Source organism: Leptopilina boulardi, unplaced genomic scaffold (assembly GCF_019393585.1).
Source record: "Leptopilina boulardi isolate dan_hultmark-lab unplaced genomic scaffold, ZJU_Lbou_2.1 LbouV2_278, whole genome shotgun sequence".
NCBI lineage: Eukaryota > Metazoa > Arthropoda > Insecta > Hymenoptera > Figitidae > Leptopilina > Leptopilina boulardi.
Window position 1 is genome coordinate 6,786,396 of NW_026137838.1, and position 19,821 is coordinate 6,806,216.

The 19,821-nt window shown below is 23.1% G+C and overlaps 1 protein-coding gene across 13 annotated transcripts in view; it reads right to left on the bottom strand.

Moving 5' to 3' along the window:
• The window catches only part of LOC127281834 (serine/threonine-protein kinase MARK2-like), a 76,076-nt gene that overhangs the window by 23,084 nt on the left and 33,171 nt on the right, over window positions 1-19,821 (bottom strand). For 3 of the 13 annotated variants that reach the window (XM_051305778.1, XM_051305780.1, XM_051305784.1), the window contains 2 exons: window positions 3,623-4,346; window positions 1,744-2,023 (listed from right to left, as the gene is read on the bottom strand). The exons of 2 other annotated variants lie outside the window; for them this stretch is intronic. In XM_051305778.1, coding sequence (XP_051161735.1) covers window positions 1,744-2,023; window positions 3,623-4,314 — 972 coding nt within the window. In that variant the 5' untranslated portion in view covers window positions 4,315-4,346. Of the gene's footprint in view, window positions 1-1,743; window positions 2,024-3,622; window positions 4,347-14,083; window positions 14,390-19,821 lie in introns of those variants that run through there. 8 more of the 13 variants (XM_051305779.1, XM_051305783.1, XM_051305785.1 and 5 more) reach the window with 6 other exon arrangements.

The following is a 19,821-nucleotide window of genomic DNA, read 5'->3' on the forward strand; positions in this document are numbered from 1 at the left end:
TTCTGTATTTGAGACAAATACCAATTGACTCAAATAATAATAATAATAATAATAATAATAATAATAATTATTATTATTATTATTTAATACAAATAATTATTTGAGAATAATCAAATAAATATTTAAAACAAATAAATATTTATTTGATAATAATCAAATAATTATTTAATACAAATAAATATTTATTTGGTAATAATCAAGTAACCGATTATTTAATACAAATAAATATTTATTTGGTAATAATCAAATAACCGATTATTTAATGCAGATAAATATTTATTTGATAATCAAATAATCAATTATTTGGAACAAATAATTTTTTTCATAATAATAATAATAATTATTATTTAGATGTAAAAAAATTATTTGATAATCAAATAAACGATTATTTGGATCAAATAATTATTTTTCATAATAATAATTATTATTTAGATTTTAGATGTAAAAAAAATAAAATTTTTTTTTTTAATATAGACCAAGTAATGAGCTCATCTAAATAATAATTATCTTATAAATTATCATTGTACAATAATAATAATAATATAAATTTTATTACCTTTGTTATTATTCGTTTATTCTTAATTTAAATTTAAAATTTTAAAGAGAACGACTGACCTTGTTTTACTTTTTTTTTTTTTTTTTTTTTTTTAATTAAGAAAAATTATATCTTAACTGTATTATAAACCAAAGAAGTAAAAGAACTTCATTAATTTTTCCAAGTATTATTATTCATTTCCAGGAACGAATAACGCTACTTGTTTCTCATTTATATAGTCTGCAATTTTCTATCGACAGCTGTTACGCTCTCGATGTGGAATCTGCTTACAAATTAGAACATAAGGGGGATAATATATAACTTCTAATGATTATTTTATTTATTTATAAGAGAAAGTTCAATTCTCGTTAAATGAGATTAACGTTCAAAAAGAGATGAGATCTCTTGAAAAACACGCGAAAAGGAACAAGATTCGAGCAAAATGCAATAATTAAACGCGATAATTTACTGAGCAATAATTCACGAATCTCAGTAACAATCAATAAACGGTGAATGGAACTTTGGAAAATTTGAATTAAGTAACAATTTGTTTTTTAAAAAATTGAATTTTAAAAATTCATTTAAAAAAAATTAAATTTTTAAAATTCATTTTAAAAAATTAAATTTTTAAAATTCATTCAAAAAAATTAAATTTTAAAAATTCATTTAAAAAAATTAAATTTACAAAATTCATTTTAAAAAATTAAATTTTTAAAATTCATTTTGAAAAATTAAAATTTCAAAATTCATTTTCTAAAAATAGATTTTCAAATTTTTCTTTAATAATCATGAATCACTTCTGCTTTTGTGTTTTTTTTCAGTCTTTTGTATCACTAGATTAGTCTTATCTTTACAGCTCTTAAATCCACAGGATTTAATGTAACGTTAATTGATAATTAATAATTAATAATTTGATTTTCGTTACAAAAAATAGAAAGAAAATCAGTATATATATATATATATAGAAATAATCAAAAGAGTTATAAAATCTCTTTTAAACCCAACTATTTTCAACAAAAATTATTTTTAGAAAATAGAAAAATATTTATCTATAAAAATAGTTTTCTACGATTTAAAATTATCGAAATTGAAAATAAATTTTCGATGTTAGAGATAAAAAAGGTATCATCGTTTAGTTTATCATCAATGATGATGAATTCAGATTTTTTTTTTCTTTAAATAAAAAAATTGTCCAAAAATTGAGGTACCTCCTTATCGCCTTGCGTTTTCGACATAAGATCCGTCAATGGTCTCATTGATGATGAAGATTGTTGTTCCTCGCGATGATGTTTTCTGGTGATGAACGGTCTCACGGGTAAAAGAGCGTGCTGCTTCCTTGGCTGCATTCTCGTCGGAATTTCCGTTTCCGGTCCACGTCTCGCGTCCGAGGCAGTTCTTGACAATTTTGCTACTTGTCTTTTCCCTTGGTGTCTGACATTACCACCAGTTGAATTTCTCGTTGCCTCGCCACGTCGCAATGTGGAAACCCTTTTTTTTTTTTGTTTTGTTATTTTTTTTTAATAATTCTCTTCCAAATATTTTACAATAAATTTCACATTTCCTCCAAGGGATGAATTTTCAAAATTTCATTTTCTATTTTTCGCTCTTATTACATATTTCAATTCTATCCGAAATTCAATTTTAAATTAAACTTTTCCCTTTTTGTAATTTAGAATAAAATAAATGATAAAAAAAAAATTATTATTTCATTATAATAGAAAAATATTCTTTTTTGTTAGTAAAAATATTGGAAAACTTTTATTTCTTTGCAAAAAAAAAAAAAAAAATGTAAGGCGAATGTATTTTAAAATGAGACATTTGAGACAAGCTTAAAGATATGGAACGAGGCAATATGCAGCTGTGATGAAAAAGATGAATGGCATTCAGCAAAGATGATTTACATGAGACGCATAAACTCTCTTTCATATTTAGATAAAACCGAGGGGGATGCTATTGACCTTTTTATTGATAAAAAAAAAAAAAAAAAAAAAAAAAAAAAAAATGACCCTTTGATACTTTATGTAAACTTTCCATTTCTTTCGAAAATCTACGGAAAAAATAGAAACTGAATTTTTCGCTACTAAAATTTTAAATTTACAATTTTATTTTCATTTTTTTTTATTTTATATATAAAAAAAAGTCTTAAACTTGATTAAAAAAAATTGTCAATCAACAAAAATAATTAATTGAATAATAAAAATTATTAATTAAATGATAAAAATTTAATTAATTACACTGAAAAAAAATTTATTTCATTTAAATAATCACTTACTTGACTGTTATCAAATAAATATTTTCTTGAACCAAACAATTTTTGAGTCAATTAAATTTTATTCGTTTCATATACGAAAATTATTGATTTCAATTTATTTATTAATTAAATTTATTTAAAATAAAAATTATTTGATAAAAGACAAGTAACCGAATATTTGAATGAAATAAAAATTTTTCTTCAGTGTACAACAAAAAAAAAAAAAATTGTTAATATTTTCTATTAATAAACTGAAAAAAATTTATTTGATTCAAATACTGCGATTACTTGACTATTATCAAATAAATATTTTCTTGGATCAAATAATTTTTGAAACCAAATAATTGAATTAAATAAACTGTATTTGAATCAATAATTTCTGTATTTGAAACAAATACGATCTTAATTAATAATTATTTGATACAAATAAATATTTATTTGATAATAGTCGATTATTTGAACCAAATTGAATTTTTTTTCAAAAATAAATTTGAATAATATTAATTTGAAAAGCCAGAATATTCGAAATGCAAATTAATTTGAAACGTAATTCACAATATTTTAGAACAATTAAAAGATAAGAGGACAAATATTTAATATTTAGAAATTGAGATAAAAATCCGTGACAATTTTCAAAGAATTGAGAAAACTTGTAAATTCATCAAAGAATCTAGTCTAGTGTTGATCAAACTGGATTAATTTAATTTAAAAAAAAATTGTAAATTAAAGAAAAAAATTTTAAAAATACAAATAAAAGGGGAAAAAACATCTTTTCATCATGATGCAAAAAAAAAATGCAAAGAGGAAATGTGAAATTTTTGAAGAATAAAAATTACCCCTCAGGCTCATCGTCGACGTTAATCAACAAATCCTCATGTTCAGCGTATCGTTGATATGGATTTTGTAACGATTGCTCCAGACACTGATTTTTTTTTGCACTAATTGTATTCACTTCAATTGATCGAACCTGTTGTTCCAATTGTTGAAGTGTATCATTACTGTCATTATTACGATTTTCCGATTGTTTCAAAACCATATCAAGTCTCACTGGACCACTTGAAACTGGAAGTGAAATTGGTCCTGAATTTTTCATCGACGTTTCATTTCTCATTGGAAAATACATTTTTCTTTCACCAATATTATGATGATGATGATGATGATGATTGTCACGCCTCGTCATTGCCTCTATCCAATGATTATTATTTTGTGATCGTTGCATCAATGGCGATTGATTATAATTATTTGATGTTCTTGGCTCACTGGCACTTGTCGATCTTGACAATAAATTTTTTTCCGATTTTTTTTCAACAACACGTAATCCCTTTTCACCTTTGACCAATTCCCACTGTTTAAGCTTCTCAAATGTATTATTCTTGGTAGGCAATTTTCTCTGTATCCTTGGATCGACAAAATGTGGCGTGGTATTTGAAGGTTGAAGATCCGGATCCAAGGTCCTTCGAAACATCAGTGGCCGAATTCTCTCGTCAGGCCTCACTGTTCGCGCGAACGTGTCCTCACGATCGTTCATTATCTCGCGACCGAGATTGAAAGCCGTTTATGCTAAAGAGAAGAAAGCGTGGTCGAATTAGCAAAAAAATTTCATAAAATTTTAAATATTCTTATTTTGAAAAAAAAAAAATAAATTACGTGGGAAAAAAATAAGATTTTTATAAACAGCTAATTGAAAAAAAAAAAATTCTCTCAGAGCGGTTCTTGTTTTCCCTATAGGCGTGAAAATTTTCTATTTTTCAAGCAAAAAAAAAAAAATTTTTTTAATAGCCAACAAAAAGCAAAAAAACAGGAAAAAGCAAAGAGAAGCAATTGCCCAACCTGGTGAATCATGTTTCAATGAAAGCAAAATAATATCAGAAAGTAGTTTCCTGAATCAGGAATATATACGAAAATATATATATATATGTTCGACACTTTTTCTCCTCTTTATGTAAAAAAAAAAAAAAAAAAATTCAATCACACAATTTCCGTCACGAGATTACAAAATTTATTCTGTCGACTGAAGCGTAACATTAATTCGAACGGAATTATATAAAATTATCCACTCATTAATTCATTCAAAAAGAAAATAATCGAAAAAACTAAATCATGTTTTATGGAAAAAAAATCGTTTTCACTACGCGAGATAAAATATAATTATCTTTGAAGTGATAGAAAATTATCTCGAGACAAACATACATTGGGACTTACGTGATGCTCGTAACAGTATCAGAAAATTTATATATATATATATAAAAGAAGATTATAACAAGGTGAAAGATAAGAATTGCTGCTTTTCAGGATCGTGTTTCGCACTTGAAACAATAATGAATGTTCACTTGAGAACAATCGATTAAGAAGACAATATTTCTGAATCCCGATTACATTTGACAAAGGTAATAAATCCTCAATCAATTTTCAAAGTGAAAAATAATTATTTTTTTTATTAATTTTTTCCATTAAAAAAAAAAATTATTTTACAATATCTAATTTACATTAAAAAAAAATTATTTTACAAAATCTAATTTACATTAAAAAAAAAATTATTTTACAAAATCGAATTTTTTCCATTAAAAATTATTTTTTTTACAAAATTTAATTTTTTTTATTTACAAAAAAAAAAAAAATCGAAACATTTATTGATAATAATGATAGCAAATAGAAAATAAAAAATATAGCGCGTTTTCTCAACGAACACTTGTGAGATTAACGTTCATCAATGACACTTTATAATGCATACTTGAGGATAAGAAAATACTAAAAACAATTATATGGGACACAATTTTTTCAATCGAATAGAACACAATTTTTATACTTTTTGTTTTTTCTCTAACAATTATTGTGAAAATAGAAAAGTGGAATAGGAAATGTTACGTAGACTCGATACAACGAGGCACTGCAGGGTCCATTTTCTTGCTGATAAGCATTGCCGACAAACTCGACTGGTGTTATTCCCTTATCAACATGGAAGATACTGATAAGCGATAGCCTACCTACAATTTCGATTTAAAGTGTCTAAAAAAAAAAAATTCATTTTTTCTACCACTTTTTTCAATAATAAAAATTTTTTTTGTAAAAATATATATTAAAAAGAAAAATAAAATAATTTTTTATTTTCCAAATCTGATTTTTATAACAAAAATTTAATTATTTTTTTTTTAGAATTAATTTTCAACTACAATAATTGGGAATTTTTTTTCTTTTTTAATTAGAGAGATTAATTTTTAATTCCTATTCAATTATGCGAATACAAAAAGTAGAAAAAAAAAAAAAAATAGTGAGCGTTGAGAAATTTATGGTTGTGTTTAAAATATGTCTATAGTTTGGATTTTGCAGTCGTATCGTTGGAAAATAGAAATATACTTGGATCAGTGCGTCATTTCATTCGTTTTTTTTTTTTTTTTTTTTTTACGTAAATGTCAGTGATGTAATGTGATTCATGTCCTCGAACAAAGCAAATGTTTCCGATTGCAATGAACAATTTATTATTAACACTAAAAATTAGGCAATGTAAAAAAAAAATTAAATATTTTTTTTTGACAATAATAAAAAAATTAAAATAAATATAAATATCCTAACTGAAATTTACAAAACTTTAAAATATTAAAAAAAAAAAAATGTTTAAACTTCGTTTTTATTTGTTTGATCCATCACTAAACAAAACAAAACTTTTTTTTTTAAATAAAATAAATATGTTCGTTAGTGATTATTTTTTTAAATATTCCAAATTCGTGTAAAAGTAAAAAACGAAAATAGCAAACGTTAAATAAGAAATTAAACTTTTTAAAAACGAAAAAAGTTCAACAAATAAAAATGAAATGTCAGAGTCGTTCTCGGTAAAAAAGGAATCGCAGTAAAGTTTTTAATTTCTTGAATTATTAATTACAACTTCCTGAGAGAACAAAATTATATCCTCAGTTTCTTTTTCTACCAAACAAAAAAGGAATGGCGAAATTAACGAATTTTTGTTGAAATAAGAGTCTTTTGATAAAAGTTGTTTTTTTTTCAGAAAAAATAAATTTACAACCACACCTAGAGAATTGAAATTAAGGTTAATTATCAATTATTTGTGAGAGAGGTACATACTTTTCTAAAATTCGTGTGACTCCAAAGGGAATTATATTATAGCAAATGGAAAACAAGAAGAGTGCTCTTTTATAATTCAATTTACGGGTTCGCTTTTCACTCTCTCTCTCTCTCTTTCTCTATTTTATAAATTCGAATCAGTGAAACACAAAGTAGAGAAACATTTTGCAAAATGAAAAATAATTTTCAGGTTAGAGTGGCAAAAAAAAAAAAAAGAAAAATAATAATAAACACTTTGTATTAATATTCTGAAGTCAGGTAAATTTATCCCTCACGAAGTTATTTCTAATCGAATCAAAAATTATAAATTTTTGTCAGAAAAAAAAGAAAATATTTTTTTTTTTTAAATTTACAAAATAAATTTTAGAAAAATTTTTATAATAAAATTTAGAATATAAAATTTACAAAATACATTTCTGTAAAATAAATTTCAGATTTAAAAAAATTTTATTTTCTAAATTTTATTATGAAAATTTGTTTTCTAAAATTTATTTTATCGAAATTTATATTATAACATTTAATTTTAACAATTTTCTAAAATTTATTTTATATACAAATTTAATTTGTATAAACCAAATTTAGGATATAAAATTAGGGAAATAAATTTTTACAATAAAATTTAGAAAATAAATTTTATAACATAAATTTGTATAAACTAAATTTCATAACATGAATTTGTATAAATTAAAATTTAGAAAATAAATTTTTACAATAAAAATTAGAAAAAAATTTTTTATAAACTAAATTTTAGAAAATAAATTTTGTATAAACTAAATTTTAGAAAATAAATTTGTAATAAACTAAATTTTATAATATAAATTTGTATAAACTAAATTTTATAATATAAATTTTAGAAAATAAATTTTTATAAAATAAAATTCAGAAAATCAAATTTTTATAAATTAAAATGTAGAAAAGAAATTCTTCTCTATTAAAATTTAGTAAACAAATTTGAATAAAATAAAGAGAAAATAAAGTTTTACAACAAAATTAAAAAAAAATAAATTTGTATCAAAATTTTATAACAAAAATTACTTGAAAATAAATCGAAAAAAATAATTTTTCATTTTGCCTTATTTCACTAAAAAAAAAAAATAATAATAATTCGCCTTGACTCTAATAACAAAATCAAAAATAAATTTTAATTTTTCGACTGTCATTACCGAAAAGCAATAGGACCAAAATCACAGAGGAGCAATGCCACGTTGCTCAATTCAATCACTGACACACTTAATTCCATTGTTAAATATTTTCAATTCACAATTAATTATACTATCAACACGCTTGCTTCAGCAATTTCACAATTTTTCAATTTTCCACATAAAAAAAAAAAAAATTTCCTCACGAGGAGCCGATGAAAAATTAAAATTTGTTTCAAAATTTTTCCAAAATTTTTTCAAAAATGGAAAAAAAAATTCTCTATGAGAATTTATAAATTATTAAAATACTGGTTGTATATATAAAAAATGTAATCGAGGGACAACAACAACAACAACAACAACACACCGGTATAAAACAACCGCGGCCTCACGGTGTGTACTGTCCGCACTCTCTCACTCTGGTTCGAAGGAACTCTTCGTGGGTCCCCCTTTGTGCCCCTCTCGTCACGCTGGTCCCTCCCATCAAAAGCACCATCCGGTCGGTGTAAAACGCGCGCGGTACTTTGCTTTTGTATATAGCGAAACTCTACTATACGGCCATGTCGTATCATACCGATGGCCACAACGACCTCAGTGCCAGTAGGAAACGGAGCTCACCATATAGTGGCCATTTTTTTTTTTTTTTTTTCAACTCTTTTATTCCCAAGTGAGTCATGCGAGGCAAAAAAAAATATGCTCCACTTTAGTGCGAATCTCCACGGTATTGTGGCAATGACGGTCTGTGATTATTATTATTATTATTATTATTATTATCATCATCATCAGTAGCAGCAGCAGAGCATATTTGTATATAATACGTGGTTTAAATTTGTAAATTAACTCGGTAATTACATATTCGTTTTTGGTACTTTGTTACTGTAGTATATAAATTTAATAAAAAGAAAAAAAAAAAAATTTTTTTTATAAATACAGTGAAACCTCGTTAAATGGCCACTCGATAAATAGTAACGATTTCCAATGAAAAAAAATTATTTGATTTCAAATAATCGATTATTTGACTTTAAATTATAATTTAATTTATTAATTAATTAACTTAATTTATTAATATTAATTTATTAATATTATTAATTAATAATAAATAAAATCATTTTTCGAAACCAATAATTGAATTAAATAAACTTAAATTTCTCTATTCGAAATAAATACCATTTAATTGGCATAATAATTATTTGATAAAAAATAAATATTTATTTTTTAAATACTGATTTTGACAGGCACCGATTATTTGAATCAAATAAATTTTTTTTCTTTATATTAATAATTAATAAAATTTAAATTAAAAAAAATATTCAAAATTTAATTTTATAAAAATCGGAGTAAAAAATTACTTTCCTATTTTCATATTTATTTATTGAAAAAATAATTTCTATTTTTTAAACAAATTTAATTGATTCAATAATTATTTGATACAAATAAATATTTATTTACCAAATAAATTTTGACAATAACCGATTATTTGAATCAAATAAAATTTCTTTTTCAGTATATAAGTTGAAAATAATAATTAATAAAATTTAAAATATAAAAAATATTCAAAATTTATTTAAAAAAAAAAAATCGGAGAGTAAAAAATTATTTCCTATTTTCGTATTTTTTTAATTTAAAAAAATTTTTGTAATTGTAAACTAGTATTTAATTCATATTAATTAATATTTAACTTCATTTATTTAATATTAAATTAAATGTAATTAATATTTAACTTCATTTATTTAATAATTTAATTCAATTTAATAAATAATTAATTTAATAATAAAAAAATTTTTTTTTTTCTTTTATAAATACGAAATCATCGAGTTAATTTAACTTTTCTTTCATATTCTTCTAAAATGGCTCAAATTAAATTCACGATTATTAATATAAATTCATTTTAACTGAAAAAAAATTTAGAAAATATACTACAAATTTAGACAAATTTAATTACAAGTTTTTTTTTTAGACTTTGGGCGTTGGAGCGCGAAATAAAAAAAAAAAAAAAAGATACCAATCTCAGTAAATTTGATTCTCACAGAATTCAACCAGGCGTTATTTTTGTTTCATTACAACAAATTATTATTCACCGGACAAAGATAAAAACTGGAGAAAATTGTTATATTTAAAAAATTAAAACAAACTCTCACTTCTATATATATACAAAATTAAAAAAAAAAACAACAACAAACATTAATTAGAAAGTTGAAACCTGTTATAATCACGTTTTACATACAATTCAATGTTTATTTAATTTCTAGTGATAAAATTACACCGCAATAGTGAAAAATAAAATTCTATACAATTTTCAAAAAAAAAAAAAAATCAAAAAACCAAAATATTTCAATATAATAATAATTCCATTAAAAAAATAATGCCAATAAAAAAAATGATTCCAATAAAAAAATGATTTCAATATAAAAAAAATTCAAATAAAAAAATAATTCCAATATAAAAATGATTTTAATTAAAAAAAAAAAAAAAAATGATTCAAATATAAATAAAATTTCAGTAAAAAAATGATTTCAATATAAAAATGATTCCAATAAAAAAAATGATTTCAATATAAAAATGATTTCAATAAAAAAATATTTTTCAACATCGTTAAAAAAAAACTATTTTTTTTTATTTCAAATAAAATTATCTAACGTTTTTCCTCCGCTTGTTAGAAACAATAGAAACGTTTTCTTAGCGGGAGTATATAACGGTCGATGACCTATAGTGACGTTATTTTGGCTGGCGCACAAAAATATTCCCGTCAATTCGATAGCAGGTTCGTAACAGGTTCAAAAACTTGTTCAAGGGGGGGAATTTTAATAATGTGTTACTTTTAAGTAGGGAAATGCCTATACAAAATTTTTTTAGATTTACACTACTCTAGATCATCACAAATATTTTTATAATAATAATAATAATAATAATAATAATAATAATAATTTATCGAAAAAAATTATTATTTTAATCAATTTTTTTTTTTTTGCAGCAAATTTATCAACTATTTTTTAATTCATTACTAATAATAAAATTTAATAAACAATTTTAAATCTTTCCTCAAATTTTCAACGATAATAAAGAATGTACTTATTTTATTTTTTTTTTTTTGTTTTTTCAGGGAAATAACAAAGAGAATTGAAATTGCGAATTAAAGAAAAGTTCAAAGGTCAATTACTGATAGTAATGCTCCATTTCGAGTAAAGCTCATAAAAACAGATTCGATACTAGTTTTTTTTTTTTTTTTTTTTTTTGAAGGGGAATATTTTTTTATAACTTTTCTTTTTAATAATTTTTTTTGTTTATAATTTTTGTAATTTTATTTTCTGATTTTTTTTATAATTTTTGTAATTTTATTTTCTGATTTTGTTTATAATTTTTGTAATTTTATTTTATAATTTTGTTTATAATTTTTGTAATTTTATTTTATAATTTTGTTCAGGTATAATTTTTATAATTTTACTTTTTAATTTTTTTTTTGTATACTTTAAATTAAATTTTAAAATCAAAAATAGAGAAAATCAGTAAAAATTAAAAAAAAAATTTTACATAACACACGTTATGTATAATTTTTTTTACTACTTTTTTTTCTCGGTACAAATTAAAGAAAAAAAAAATTGTCTTCTGAGTCAATTTTACGCTATAGTACTGTATATATATATATGCATATTTGTATTGTGAAGTCGTGAAGGAGAAGTGTATAATTTTAAAGAACGGAAACCCTCTAAAATGCAAGTCTTCGTTAATGTAAGTCAACGTAAAAGTCATTATTACGTGCGTAATTCCCTCGTTGTATTCTCATGACAAAACAGTTTCAAAGCAATATAAACGTTAAAGTACAAAAAAAAAAAAAAAAAAAAAAAAAAAAACTAAAGCGGAAGAGTAAAAAAGAAGGTGTGCGAATGGCACAACAAAGATTGTACCAGATGACGTATATGGGTCGTTTGAAACATTGACAGCATTCACATGTTTCAAAAACTGGGTTAGCGACTGATAAATCTCTCTTCAAAACGTTAACAATTACAAAAAAAAAAAAATAGATATTTATTTGCTTTCATTATATTCAAATGAATCCTTATTTTATATTCCATTATTTTGTAAACAAAATAAATAATAAAAAAAAAATATTTTTTTTCGTATTTATTTTATTGAATTTAAATTCAATAGAAAATACAAAAAAAAAATATAATTTTTTATTCAAATTTAAAATTATTTTTTTCTTTTTATTTATATATATATTAATTTATTATTCATTTTTTAAATTAAAATAATATTAATTAAATAATGAAAAATAATTAATAATAAAAAATAAAATAAATAAGTAATAAATAATAAAAAAATTATTTGAAATATAAATAATATATAACTTGAGTCATAAATTTTCGTACAAATTTATAATCAACAGTAAAAACTCTTTTTTTTTGCCCCCTCAGGAGAAATAATAATTCACGCAGATAAAAGTTATAGAAATCCACAAAGCAGAAACAATAGAAGTGTTAACAATAGTTAAAGATTACATCAACAATTTAATGCACAACTGCAATTGTGCATTAGAAACAGTTAAATATACAAAAAAAAAAAGGCAAAACAGAAAACAAAATGAAGATTTAATAAATGATAAATTTATAACAAATGAAAATTTAACACCAACATTTAACATCATTAAATGAAGATTCAACAATGAAAATTCCCCAACAAAGATTCAATAACATATAACAACTGAAAGCAGAGAAATAATAATCCAACAATAGTTTGACGATTTAATAAAAAAAAAAAAAAAAAAAAAAAACATAACTGAAGATAAAAAAAGGGGAATACAAATAAAAAAAAAAATAAAATACAAAAAATGCCAAAAAATTAAAATACAAAAAATGCCAAAAAAAAATTAAAATACAAAAAATACAGAAAAATAAAATAAAATCCGTGGCAAAAAAAATTATATTTACCAGTCACTTGACACTATTAGTGAATGAAATGGAAAATAAAATGTGTTCACATTATCATGCCTTGGGACAATAATTTCAGTCAAGGTCGATTTCACGTGCATGCACATGGATAGAATTTGCACATCGCGCTCACTCAACAACACACGGGATTTCATCTCTGCGTGATTAGTGACAATTGCAAATATTAGATGTATATAGAAAGCGCGTTTCAATGACTTTTTTTTTTTTTCTTTTTTTTTTTCTCTCGCAAAACTCGGGTTGTATGACTCCGATATATTGTTGCAATTTATTCAGACTGGAAACAAGGTGCACATACACAAGGATGACGTAATCAATGATTCAGAGCCGGATGGGCAGAAATAAGACGTTAACATTAAAAGACTTGGATATTTAGTCTAACCATATTCAGCGATTGATATATATATATATTTATAAAACCGGAAATACTTTTAGATAAGCAAACCTTTCACTCAAAAAATGAAAATAAAAAAAAGGAAAAAAAAAATGAAAATAAAAAAAGAAGGAAAAAAAATGAAAATAAAAATGAAACTAAAAAAAAGGAAAAAAAGGCATTTTTTTATCTTCTTTGAGAAATCCTGCTTTAAAGTTTAAACACAGTAGTAACAATTTAGTAATACAATATTCCCAGGCCTTTTGTGACTAATGCATCAAGTATTCTTTATGACAGATATAGTTGTACGTCTTTACTCATAATATACAAAGAACTATTTTTTCCATATTTAGAAGAAAAAAAAAATATTTTTTTTATAAAAATTATTTTTAAAAAAAATAAATTTTTTCTTTCGTAAAATTATATCGAAAAAATATTTTTCTTCTTTGTAAAAATCGAAAAAAAAAATTTTTTTTTTTTCTTTATATAAAAATATTTTTCTTTATAAATTATCGAAAAAAAATTTTTTTTTTTCTTTATAAATTATCGAACAAAATATTTTTTTTTTTTTTATTAATAATTTCTTCTTTCTAAATTATCGAAAATAATTTTTTAAAAAAAAGAACCACTCGAGAGAAAATGTTGGCTAATAAAATAGGCAAAAATTCCTAAAGACAAGAAGAAACACTTTTAGCTAATCGACCAAACAAAATAGCAGAAGGCAAAAAGTTGCCTTCAAGAGCATAATTACGAGAATGCTTGAACCTTGAGGCAGTGCATAGCATTTTCTATCGTCAAGGGCGTGTTACGTTTTCACGAGCACTATACACAATCACCATGTTTCATTGTCTTATCACTTAAACAGGAATTTTCACACTTTTTCCCCTTTTTCAATAATAATAATACCACATTCCACATTCCACAAAGAAAATATTTTTTAATTTTCACAAAAAAAAAAAAAACCGATTTTGGAAAATAATTATTAAAATTTTTCTTCCTTCACCGCAAGAGAGAATTGATAAGAAAAAAAAAATACGTAGAGGAATTTAAAAAAAAAAAGTGCTACATGATGCGTAAGTAAGATATACGTATGTTCACACAGGCACGTTCAACATCAACTGCGTGCCACGCGCTTAGAAAGTGCCTAGCCTCATGCGGCTTTAGTCTCTCGACGAAACTCGCTCAAGCGCCCACGCTTCTCTTTCGAATAAAAATGAAAGTTTCCATGTTCTCGGTCGATATACAACACACAGCTACTGTAAAAAAAAAAAAAAAAAAATCGTCCTATTCTGTTTTTTTTTTATCCCTCCAATTTCATCTTTTTTTTTTTGATTACTGTACCAAAATTCATTTTCAAGGACCAATTCAGAAGCCATGCTCTAACTGTCAACTGGTCCATTTCAATGAATTTCTTTTATTCTCAATATTTTAAACACGATGAATTTCTCATGCGAAACAATTAAAAGAAAATTTCTCGAATAAAACAAAAATTATTCACTGTCGGAATACTCTCTAAATCTAAATTAGTATCACGGAAAAAAAAAAAAAAAAAATTTCACCTGAAACAGATATAAGTTTCATTAAAACACCGAAATATTTCACTAAAACAGCGAAAGTTTTTATTAATCTAGAGAAACATATCGCTGTTCCAAATAAACATTTTTTTTTGTATAATTTTTTTATTCCTCGTATTTTGTTGATAAATCACGAATTTATTTTAATAATAATGTAAATAAATATTAAAAAAAAAAATATTAATAAAAATATTATATTTCTTATAAATATTATTAATATAAATAATTATATAAATATAATTTTTTAATTATTAATTTAAAATTTTAATATTTCTTATAATTGTATAAATAATTATATCGTAAAATAATATGTGTACATTTATTAATATTAATAATTAATATTAATTTATTAATATTCCTAAATATTCGGTCCTTCAGTTCAGGACGCCATCACTAGGGGGGAATATTTTAGTTGCAGACGCCACCGATAGGTTTTATACCGGAATTATTTACTTCCATGTTGAAAAATCATTTCTACTTCAAAAGAAATTGATTTTATAAAATAAATGTTAAATCAATTTTTCGTCCATAAATATTAATAATTAATATTAATTTATTAATATTAAATTCCTAAATATTAGGCACTTTAGTTGAGGACGCCACCACTAGGCGAAAATATTTTAGTTAAAGACACCACCGATAGGTTTTTATTTTCATTTTTTAGTTCGTTTTTCCAACATATACACGAAAAAATAAAATTTGATTCAAATAAGTAATCGGTTAATTTACTACCAAATAAATACTTCTTTAATTATTATTTGAGTCAATTAAATGGTATTTGTTCTAAATACATTTTATTTAATTCAGATAAAAATTATTCGATTTAAGTAAATATTTATTTGATAATACTCAAGTAACAAATTATTTGAATCAAATAAATAATATATTTTTTCAATGTATTAATTAATAAAAATAAATAAACAAAAAAAAATTACAGTACTCTTATAATTAATTGAAATATCACGAATATTGACAGATTTACTAAACATATTCTTTAGCCACTAATCGAAATGTTATACATATAATTGTGAACGAATTTACTTATCAACTATGACCGACGAATGAATTTCCTTTTATTTTTACTACTACTAAAATATAAAAGTATATTACTCCTTCGAGCTATAAAATATGAAAGTTTCACATTTTAAATTATTAAAATTTCACTTCTCTCATTTATTACTCTTTTCAATATATTTGAAAACACCAAATTCCAAACTATTAAACTCTTTTGAATCAATAAAAAAAATCAAAAATTTTTTTTTCTAAATGGAAATTTTTTTTATAACGGGAAATATGTATTATTTATATTTGTATTAAATAATTATTTTAATATTATATTATTATAAAAATATAATAATTAATATTAATTCATTAATATTAATATTTCTAAATTTTTGGCACTTTAGTTGAGGACGCCATCGCTAGGGGGAATATTTTAGTTAAAGACGCCACCGATAGGTTTTGTTTCTATTTACTAGTTCGTTCAAACAAGTAATCAGTTACAAAAAAAATTTTTGAGGCAGTAATAAAAAAATTTCACAGGCATTTTTAAATAGAAGCCAAGATTAACTTCCCAAATTTAGAATATCATTTTTTCCGAGAAGAAAAAACGTAGAAGAAGAAGAAGAAGCAAAAGAGATATTAAAAAAAGACCCTAAAAATCACAAATGATATCAAAAATTTTCCGTATACATAAAATTAAAAAAAATTTATATACTTGAAATGACGCACACCCTTTTCTTTTAGAGATTCAGAGTTCCTGTCTCTTTATAGAAATTTCATTTATAAAGAGGTAGGCGTGAACCCTCAGCCTACACGAGTAAATCTCCAGGTAGACTATTCACGAACTTTTTTTTTCCGATTGTAAATCGTGGGTTCGTCACACCGTAAATCCTCTGACGAAATGGCCAAGATCTCTAAGTTGGTGAACTGAACCCGGTCAGGCGAGTAATCAGAATCGATATGGACTTCCTGACCGGAAGTTGACAGTTACACCAATAACAATTTCAATTAAAGATCATCTTCAACAAAGTCTATCATTAATTCTTCTTCTTTGAAAAAAAAACACTTAAAAAACTAATTTCCAAAAAATTCCGCCATAGAAAAAAATAAATTTATTTAGAGCAAAAACAACCTTTAACCTACTAGTTTACCTATTATTATTATTTTACTACCTTAGTAGTAAAAATAAGAAAAAATTTACCTTCCTAAAAAATGTAAATTTGAAAATTAATTTTTCATAAAAAAAAAAATAAGAAACTTTAAATTATTACGTCTTTCGAATCGATCGCCATCTATTGACTTGAAAAGAACACGATAAATGTTTATACTATCTGAGAAGCAATAATTGTTTTCCATTAAACGATAACGAGTTTCTTTCACTTTATTACTTTTCATTCAATCGACTAACCAACGCCATCGGACGGTATGACTCTCAACTTTTATTGACTTTTACATTATTATCAACTATCGGTTATTTGCTATATATTTTCAGAATTTCGAAAGCAGAAATTATTTTCACAAAATTTGAGATAAAAAGTCAGGAATAAAAATCGATAAAAAATAGTCAAAACAAAAAAAAAGAAAATTTTGCAAATTCAAGAAATTGGGGCGCATAATTGTCCCATCAAAATCATTACTTCGAATTTTCATTTTAAAGAATTTCATTCAAAATAATTATATTTTTGTCAAATTTTCATTTTTCGAATTAGTATTTGAAAATAAAATAAAAATTCGAAAGCTAAAAATTTTGTTAAGTAAAAATTCATATAAAAAGAAATTCTGCTAATTCGTAAAATGAATATTTTTCTAAAAAATAATTAAAATTCTTTAAAATGAAAATTCTAATCCGGATAATGTTTTATAATATAATAAAGCGATCGCTTTCAGGGTTCTATATAATAAATGTGACTCGGTTTATTATTTTCACAAAGGTTAAAAGAGTTCTCATTGCTACTGATGTTCTTTGACTTTAAAAGGTTTCGTAATTGTCGATTGTCAAACGTGAGAATGTATATATGTATATATATACTTCGTAAAAAAAAAAGTCAAGTCGTGTGTGCGAGACTCGATTTTATTTCCCTTTTCTTTCCACACTTTACAATATTGTAATAAAGGTATAAATAGTCGCGCAACGAGGTTTTCCATTTACACGCATTCAAATAAATGGCGTGTTCTTTCGACGATTTCTAAAATGCGCGATCATTATCTTTAATCTTGAGGAATGTATATACAATACCTATGTATGCAATTAAACTTTTTAGACCAATTTTTCTCTTTAAAAATAACAAAAAAAAAAAAAAATTCAGATGACGCAAATGTCATATACTAAGAAATAATATTATTAAAGAGAAAATAAAAACGTCATGCAAAAATCATAGGTTTTTATTTACCGTGTGTCTCATCTAATTATAATATTCGTGTAAGATTGTAAAAAAATTTATTTGATTCACATAATCGGTTATTATCAAATAAATATTTATTTATTTTTTATTTATTTTTATTTCGAAATAAATTTTAAAATAAATAAATTTTTTGACCATAAATATTAATAATTAACATTAATTAATAATAATTAATATCAATAATTATTATAAATTCATTAATATTTATGTATTTTTAAATATTGGGCACTTTAGTTGAGGACGCCATCACTAGGGGAATATTTTAGTTAAAGACGCTACCGCTAGGTTTTGTTTTCATTTACAATATATTTCATTTTTCCTATATATATATACACTGAAAAATAAAATTTATTTGATTCAAATAAGTAATCGGTTACTTTATTACCAAATAAATATTAATTTAATTATTATATGAGTCAATTAAATTGTATTTGTTTCAAATACAGTTTAGTTAATTCAAATAAAAATTATTCGGTTCAAGTAAATATTTGATAATAATCAAGTAACCAATTACTTGAATCAAATAAATTTTATTTTTTAGTGTATTAATTAATAAAAAAAAAAAAATACTTCTTTGATTGAAAGAAACATTTTTCTTTTCATATTTTTAAATTAAAAAAAAAATTAAATAACCTTTTTATCCATTTCTTTCTCAATTCAAATGAAGCTCCTCTAAATTATAATAATAAATACGAAAATCATTATACCGAGAATATTACCATTCTATTAACGAGAAATAATCAAAATCATGCAAAAATTATAGAAACTTTTTATTTGCAATATGTCTCATCTAATTATATATCTATTATCCACAAAATAACAACTCTCGGATTTTTTAATGAACGATAGATGAATAACTATATACTTCTAAAAACCTTGAAACAACACAAGAAGCCTGATTGATTATGCAGTAAGACTTATATGTCCGCATGAGCAATATGTAACAAATTCATTGGATGACAATTACAATAAAATATATATACTTCAAAAATAAAAAAAAATTGCCTTCCACAATTTTTTTTCCATTGTTTAAAATAGTTTCCATTGTTATAACGAAAAGAAATAAAACTTCCATTGTTTCAAAAAAAAAGTCAAAGAAAATTCGAAAAAAATATTAAATCCGATGGGAAAAGAAAATATAAATAAACAATCTTGATGAGAAAAATATTTTTTTCACACACAATTTTAAAATGGTAATAATGCAATAATTACTGCATATTCTAATAGTAAATATAAGACTGTATTTTCACGTGAATCGTAAACATATTGTTTCAAATCAATAAAAGGCTTAAAGAGGTCCTGACACAGAAACCGAATTACAAAGCCGTTTATTAGCTGCTTGCGGGTATCGTAAAGTTAGAATCTAACGAATCTTGGCACACATTTTGCTCTTAAAATGATGATCACTGTTTTATAATATCTTTTAATATTTATTTTTAACTTTCGATTATAATATAAACAAAATATCAAAATATCTTTATAATCCTTTTATTAAATTTCCGTTACTGAGAAGGATTTTCTATTT